At 34.2% G+C, this 8,287-nt stretch overlaps 1 protein-coding gene across 1 annotated transcript; it reads left to right on the forward strand.

Moving 5' to 3' along the window:
* Positions 1 to 501: 501 nt before the first annotated feature.
* On the forward strand, positions 502 to 1,500 carry LOC135642696 (uncharacterized). The gene is made up of 2 exons (XM_065159046.1): positions 502 to 1,203; positions 1,289 to 1,500. Exons 1-2 carry the CDS (start codon positions 597 to 599, stop codon positions 1,366 to 1,368), a joined length of 687 nt encoding a protein of 228 aa, XP_065015118.1. The 5' UTR covers positions 502 to 596; the 3' UTR covers positions 1,369 to 1,500.
* The last annotated feature ends 6,787 nt before the right edge of the window (positions 1,501 to 8,287 follow it).

Below are 8,287 nucleotides of genomic sequence, written 5' to 3' on the forward strand. Positions count from 1 at the left end.
TGAGAGGAAATAATATCACTTCTAAGAAGATGATCATAACGGATTATAAAAATGTATGTTTAGGATTGAAAACTTCAAGATTATTCTCTCTAATTGTTTGTGGAGAGTAAGTGATAGTGCTATCCACAAAACCCATAAGATCATAACTGACTCAAAAAAAAAAAATCATCATTTTAAATATAGTTTTTAATAAATTTGGAATCTTCTACAAAATAGAATAAGTGATCCCATGGCCGACACTTCTTCTTAATATAGAATCCAATCCAAAATCTTCTCCTTTCCATCCCCTCATGGTGTAGAATAAAATAGAGATTTCCAAGCAAAAATAGTGAACGTGAAATAATAGGAGTGGTGGGCATTGCAGCTCGGATAGGAATGGTTGGAGATGGCACTCCGGCAAGCCCTTGTATCCATAAGTAACACTCATTCCTCGTGACAAAGGAAGAGTCCTCGTTCTTCCGTCCTTTTCAGCCTCCTCTTGCTGCGGTCGTCGTCGAGCGGCCGCGTTCCAAGTGTGACACGGTGAAGTTTTGAGGTGCGAGGAAAGTCTAGAGTAGCTGTAGAGAGTAGGAGACCTGACGAAGAACAACAGGGCGATGAATCGGTTGCTGAACGTGTGCTCTTCGTCTTCCTGTGACAGCGAGGCGGAGGAAAGGGGCGTGGTGGAGGCGTCGAGATGGAATGATGCAAGCGGCATCGTTACCTGCCTCAGTGTCAACACAAGGAGGCTGCTTTCGGATCAGTTTTCGATGAGGGAGACGAAGATTGAGGTCAAGTGGGAGAAGAGGAGGCAGAAGATACTGCTCAGAAGGCGGATAATAGTGGGAAGCGACGGCGACGGAGGAGGAGCGAAGGAGGAGGAGCAGGAGCGCGAGGGAGAGGAGATGAGGCCAAGTGCAAGGACGACGAGCTTGACCGACGAGGATCTCGATGAGTTGAGGGGATCCATAGATCTTGGGTTTGGCTTCAACGAAGAGGAAGGTGGACATGACCTCTGCGACACACTCCCCGCGCTCAACCTTTACTTCGCCGTCAACCGCGAGTTCTCCGACCCCCCCAAGCTTCAACCTTTGCCGAGCCCACCAGACTCCACCCCGGTCGCCACCTCTTCGTGGTCCACTCTCTGCAGCATCCCCGGCCCACCGAGCCCGAACGAACCGTCACAGCCAGGGTCTACAGATTCTTGGAAGATCTGCCATCCAGGTGCTGCAATTTTCTCCCCCTCCTTATTGCTGCTGTATGCATAACGAGAAACATGCCAAGATAGATGTAATCTTCTCTGCAACAGGAGACAGTCCGCAACATGTGAAGACGAGATTACGGCACTGGGCGCAAGCAGTGGCGTGTTCTCTGAGGCAAAGCTGCTGAGGATAAACTACCTATCGTGCAGGAGAAAAGGCAGTTCGGCTGTGTGAATCCCGTTTCTTGTGGATTCTCACAGAACAAAGCCTGGGCTATTGCGGAGACAGGAGGAGGAAGGCAAGTGGCTCAGGAGGGGTCTTTTTTGGGGCTATATTAGACACATGAGCTTATACTGTGCTTCATGGCAGCGGTAGCAATAGCAAAGTGTACACCGGAGGGTGTAATTAGCAAATTACTAAGGATTGGTTAGCTGTGTTTTTGTATGCTGAGTTGTGTTTTCTACTGAACATGAGCCAACTTATCTATGAGTCTTTGTGAAATTACAATGACTTCACACATTTTTGATTCTTATTGTCTGTCTTAGGGCTAATTACGTATTACTTTTGTAATTAGCTATATTTAGTATTTCGATTTATATGCTTTCAAAAGTTATATTAAGATTTTTATATTCATAAAAATAAAATATTTAATCTCATTGTTTCAATAAAATCTTTCTTTCTCGATTTTTAATCTTTTAAAATTATCTTTTTAATCCTGGGATCTTAATATTTTACTTTTATAAATGTAGGGATCACAATATAATTTTAAAAAATATAAAGATCGAAATACTAAATGTAGCTAATTGTAGTTATCAATTATAAAGGGGATTAATAGGAAAAAATAGATCCTAAGGTTTCTTCTTCCCATGGCTCACAAACCATCATGATATCGTTCAAGTAAAATCCATCACGGCTTGCTGTAGAGCATGGCCATGGCTCGCAGTTGGCTTGGTCGGAAGAGAAGGAACGATAGGAAGGAAAGTAGAGGAGAAGGAAAGAATGAAAAGAGAAAGAGAAAAGAAAACTGGATTTTTTTCTTTTTTATCGAAGGCTCAATTTTTTTTATCAGGAAAGTCGGATTAGATCCAGAAAATTATGAATAAGTATGGTTTTAAGTTCTTGACATTCTTAACTAATCTGAAAATTATATAGGATTGTGGATTAATTAATGTTAATCTTTTAAACTTAATGTGATTTTTGATGATCTTAAATTGCAAATACTGAATTAATATTAATAAAAAAAATGTAAGTGATTCTGTACAGAAAATAAAATTTGACAAAAAATAAAAATAAAATAATTGATTTTTATTGACATAGGAAAGAAATATAAAAATAAACGTGGTTGAATAAAATAAATATCAGATTATGTATTTAAAATTTATATAATTTTAAAATTTTGTTTCTCATGATAATGATTAATATTATTTGAATGATTTAGGCGAAAGGAGGTCAATGATAAGTACTCGATGGCTCTCTCTAACTTGTTTTCAAAAGTAATAATATATCTTTATTTTTAAAATATAGCAAATCATTTTATATCAATAAAGTTTTACAAGAGAATGTATATATTCATAACCAGGAAAACTATATGATGGATAGTTATTGATTGAAACCTTAGTTTTCTAAACGTTTAGTGTCTATCTGATTCGATTTAACGCATTGTTTAGTGTCAAACTCAAAAATTAAACCTAAAGGTATTTTGTCATATTAAAAAGCAAGAACTCTTTTTTGAGTGTTTTGGAAATGAGGGGGGCACTATCCACGAAAAACTCAAAGCTTGAGATGATTCTCAAGAAATCATCTTATGTTAAGAGCAAGTATGACATGCAAAAGAAATAATTAACTTAAAATTAATTTATATTTCTGATAAGTTTTAGTAGTATGTGGTTTTCTCATATCCCTATTTATTAACTCCAGTGTTTGGCGTCCTCCTCCTTAAGTGCATCTTGGATTAGAATAAACTCTGTGACGAGGATCATGATGTGTGGTAGCTCTTGTAGACCTTCCGCAGCGTCAAACTCGCTCAAAGGCCGAGGGGAAGAGAACTCGACGAGCTGGTGAGGGAGCTTAAAGTTCACCGACAGCTTGAGACAAGATGGCTGCAACGTAACATCACCTGCGGCTTGTTCGCCAACCTTCCAGCTTCTGAAGCATAATGATCTCTCCATCATGGCGTCATGGGACACACTAGTGACCATCCTATTCGACGAATTGCTCCTTCCGAAGCCGAGTAATCTTGTTAGCTTTTATGATCCTTTATAATTAGATAAAATATATATAATATAATTAAATAAATTTTAATAAAATATATTGACATCGATCTTGGATTAAAGATGGTGTATTTACAGATTAAATAGAAATCTCTTTTCAGATGACATTAAAAGGTATGTATCGTTAAATTAGATCTAATTATTTGATTTTAATCATGACATAAAAAATTATTTCTGTATTTAATACAACATATTACAGATTTTATACTTCGGTATCACAGCTTAGGTTCTTGAAATTAAATATATTAGATCTATTATTTTTTAATGATTTCTATTCTCCAAATGATCGCGAAGCAACAATGGTCACCGTCGACCTTGCTGCGTACAACCAGCGATTCTATTGCATTGGGCAGCGTGCGTGCAGTAGGCAGCAGCACCGCACCCATGCGGCGATTGCACACGGGTAGGTCGTGCATCAGGTGGCGACCGCACGCTGACAACAACCGCGACCAGCTATGCGAAGGCGTTGGCAATCGCGCAAGCAATAGCTGCACATGCGGGCAGTCGTAGCCAGCCGTGTGCAGGCGTTGAAAGCCGCATAGGCAGTAGCCACATGCGCAGGTAGTCGCGGCCAGCTGTGCGCAAGCGTCGGTAGTCCCGCGGTGGTAGTAGCAGCGGTCGTGCTCGGGCAGGAACCACCGTAGCAACCACACATCGGCAAGAACCGCCATAGCGACCACACGGGGGCAGGAACCGTTGCAGTGACCACGCGCGGGCAACGGTAATGGCAGCGCCGCATGCGCGGGCAACAGCGATGGCGTAGTAAGGTTTTGGCAAAATTACAATTTTTGCCCTAAGGTTTCCCTTGGGTCAAATTATAGTTTTGCCCTTATGTATTTTATTAATATCTTTTAATTCTTTTTACAGTTCTACCCTTATAAATTTTATAATTCTAGTTTATATCATGTCAAATATTTATAGTTTTACCCTTATGAAATTAAAGAATTTCTAATTTACATTCTCAATTATAAAATTGATAAATATGATTTATTATAATTATGATTAAATTTAATCATGATTAAATTTTGATTATTTGATTGTATTTAATTTTGATTAAAAAATTATAGATTATGGTTCACTTTTATAATTTTCTCATATGAATTACTTATTATATTTTTACATGTGGTAAATAAAATCTAATTATTATTCTTGATATTCATTTGGTTATTCATATGTATATATTTGAAATTATGAAATAATATTTATCTTTCACATGAAAGCATAATTTATATGTTATCATGATTATCATATGAGTTTTCTTTTACTGATTAATGTTTAATAATTATTATGGTTGTTATTCTATTATTGAACTGCTTAGCATAAATTAAATTGAAGAAATTTGATGAATATTATTTGTAATTCATCTCCTTAAGTTTTATCTGACTTAAACTGTCAAAGTGGCATAGGATGATAGGCTTTTGTGATGTGAATTATAATAAAATTTTTATTATTTATAAGATATTTTTAAATTTTATTTTATATTGTTGTATTGGTCTTGTAGCCACCAAAATAACCTAGACTAATAACTTATAAAATAATATTAAGGAATCAGTCCTAAATGACATTAAAAAAATAATCTCAAAGGAGAATCTACTTCAAATAATTATGTGATTGGATAGGATGATATTGTTTTGGATATCCTTGTAGTTTAGGTTATATACCCAAATGTAACAATACTATTCCACAAGGATGATATTAGTCCTCCAAAGATGATCTTGAGTCAACATTAGATATATCAATATTTCACCCAAAGGTATAATATAGATGATATCAATAGTTCATCAAATTTTTAAAAAACTTAAAGTATTAATATTATTTTATATTTTATATTTTTGTAGTGGTACTTCTGTCCATACATTCTTATGCTTCTAGTGTCCTTGTATTTTCTAGATCAAATTATTCAGAATAGTTAGAGCATATGAAATTCACACTAGGTATATTAGATCTTGATTTAGTATTTCTTATTAAAAAGCCTACAGATTTATCTGATAAAAGTACTATAGAACAAGTTAATGAAATAAAGGCTTGGAAAATATTTAATAGGCTTAGTTTAATATTTATAAGAATGACGATTGTAAATAATATAAAGACTTCATTACCGATTGCAACTAGTGCACATAAATATTTAAAGGTTATTGAAGACATTTAAATTTACTGATAAGTCATTGGTTGATACACTAATGAAAGAACTGACTATGGCTCAGTATGATGACACTTGAGCAATTCAGGATCACATCCTCAATATGGTCGATAAAGTTACAAAATTTAAAGCATTGGCATAAATGTCGATGAGTCTTTTCTCATACAATTCGTTCTTAATTCCCTTCCTTCTCAGTTTGGCCCATTCAAGATTCACTATAATACAAATAAGGATAAGTAAGATTTGAATGAGTTAACTAGTATGTGTGTTAAGAAAGAATTGAGATTAAAGCAGGAAAGTTTATATAATATCATGATAGCTACTCAAGGAGCTAGTAATAAAAAAAGAAAATTGAAGCATCATCCATCAAAGAAATTTGTCAGGTTTGGAAATATTAAACAAACTAATGAAAATAAAGCTTTTACAGTAAAGTACTTCTTTTGTGACAAGAAAGGGCATATGAAAAAGGACTGCATTAAACGCAAGACTTGGTTCAGAAAGAAAGGTATTAACTCGACCTTTGTATGTTACGAATCAAACATTACAGAAGTTCCTTCTGACACTTGGTAGATTGATTCTCATGCTTCAACTCATATTACCAATAATATGCAGGGATTTCTTTCAATCTGGAAACCAAAAGAACATGAGAGATTCATCATTATGAGAAATCGACTTAAAGCAAAAGTGATATAAGTGGAAACTTATCATCTACGCTTAGAGACGTGTCATCTGATAGATCTTGTTGACACATATTATATTCATACTATTTCTAGAAATTTAGTTTTCCTATATAGAATTGATAAGTTAGGTTATTGTCTTTCTTTTGGTAATGGTAAACTCAGTATATTTTATGATTCAATAAAAGTTGGTTCAGGAATTTTCTGTGATGGTTTATACAGAATTAATTTGGATCTTGAATTTATAAAGATATTATTAACTATACAATTAAGTATTGGATTGAAACGTAGTTTCAATAATGAAAAATCTTCTATATTGTGACATAGACAATTGGAGTATATCTCCAAGGAAAGAACTAAAAAATTAGTGAAGGATAATATTTTGAAACATTTAGACTTCACTGATTTTAATGTTTGTATAGATTGCATTAAGAGAAAGCAAAATAAAATATAAAAAAAATGCTACAAGAAGTAAAGAACTCCTTGAGATTATTCATACTAATATCTGCGGACCACTCCATATTCCTTGTTTTAGTGGAGAAAGATATTTCATCACATTTATAGATGACTTGTCCAGATATGATTATGTTTATCTAAGACATAAAATGTCTCAAGCCGTTAATACTCTTCAATTGTACATAAATGAGGTTGAGAGACAATTAGATAGAAAAGTTAAAATTGTTAGATATGATAGGGGTGGTGAATTTTATGGCAGATATGATGGATATGGTTAGAATATTGATCCTTTTATTAGATTCCTAGAATAACGATATTGCTGAAAGGAGAAATCGTACTCTTATGAATATGGTTAGGAGCATGATGAGTTATTCCTCTGTACCTGAGTCGATGTGGGGTGAAGCTCTTAGGACAACTATATACATCTTAAACAAAGTTCCTAGTAAGTCAGTTCCATCAACTCCATTTGAGTTATAGACTGGTAGGAAGCACAGTCTGAGACATTTATATATTTAGGGGTGTCTTACAGAGATAAAAGTATTCAATCCACATGAAAAGAAATATGATCTAAGAACTATTTATGTATATTTTATTAGTTATCCAGAAAAATCTAAGCGATATAGATTTTATTGCCCTAATCATAGTACGAGGATAGTAGAATATGGAAATGTAAGATTCCTAAAAAATAACAAAATTAATAGGAGTGAAAAATCTCAAAGGATTAATTTTGATATTGAGAAGATTCAGGTTAATTCTCTTATTTCATCTCAGATTGTTGTTCCTCAAATTAATGAGAGCATTGATGAGAAATAACATCGAAAAACTCTCACATGATGTTGATGTCATCGCGGATGATTTTGTAGAACAATCACAATCGGCAATTTTAAGAAGATCTCAAAGGAAAAGGAAATATGTCATTTTTGATGATTATATGGTATATCTATAAGAATCATATTATGATATAGGAATAAAAAGAGACCCCTTACCGTTTTCACAAGCCATAGAAAGTAACAATTCTGAAAAATGCTATGATGCAATAAAAGAAGAGTTAAAATCAATGGTCCAGAATGGTGTTTGGGAACTCATTGAATTGTTAAATAATTATAAAAAAATCGATTGTAAATGGGTCTTTAAGACAAAACGTGACTCAACGGGCAATATCAAACGATATAAAGCTAGACTTATGGTCAAAGGATTTTCTTAGATAGAAGATATCAACTATAATGAGACTTTTTCTCCAATTTCTAGAAAGAACTCGTTAAGAATCGTCACGACATTAGTAGCTCATTATGATCTTGAGTTACGTCAGATGGATGTGAAAACAACATTTTTAAACGAGGATCTGGATGAGGAAATCTATATGGAACAACCTAAAGGATTCATAGAAAAGGGAAAAGAAAGTTGGGCTTGTAAACTTAAGAATTTCATTTATGGCCTTAAACAAGCTTCTAAACAATGGTATACAAAGTTTCATAATATCATTACTTCCTTCAGATTTAAAGAAAACACTATTTATTAGTGCATATACCTGAAGGTAAATAGGAGCAAGTTTATTATATTAGT

This window comes from Musa acuminata, chromosome BXJ3-7 (assembly GCF_036884655.1).
Source record: "Musa acuminata AAA Group cultivar baxijiao chromosome BXJ3-7, Cavendish_Baxijiao_AAA, whole genome shotgun sequence".
NCBI classification, from domain to species: domain Eukaryota; kingdom Viridiplantae; phylum Streptophyta; class Magnoliopsida; order Zingiberales; family Musaceae; genus Musa; species Musa acuminata.

Bases quoted from the DNA above. Each gene is read 5' to 3' on its own strand.
- LOC135642696 (XM_065159046.1), top strand. From the start codon at position 597: ATGAATCGGTTGCTGAACGTGTGCTCTTCGTCTTCCTGTGACAGCGAG. The intron at 1,204-1,288 runs GTGCTGCAATTT...TCTCTGCAACAG, and splicing joins TTGGAAGATCTGCCATCCAG to GAGACAGTCCGCAACATGTG.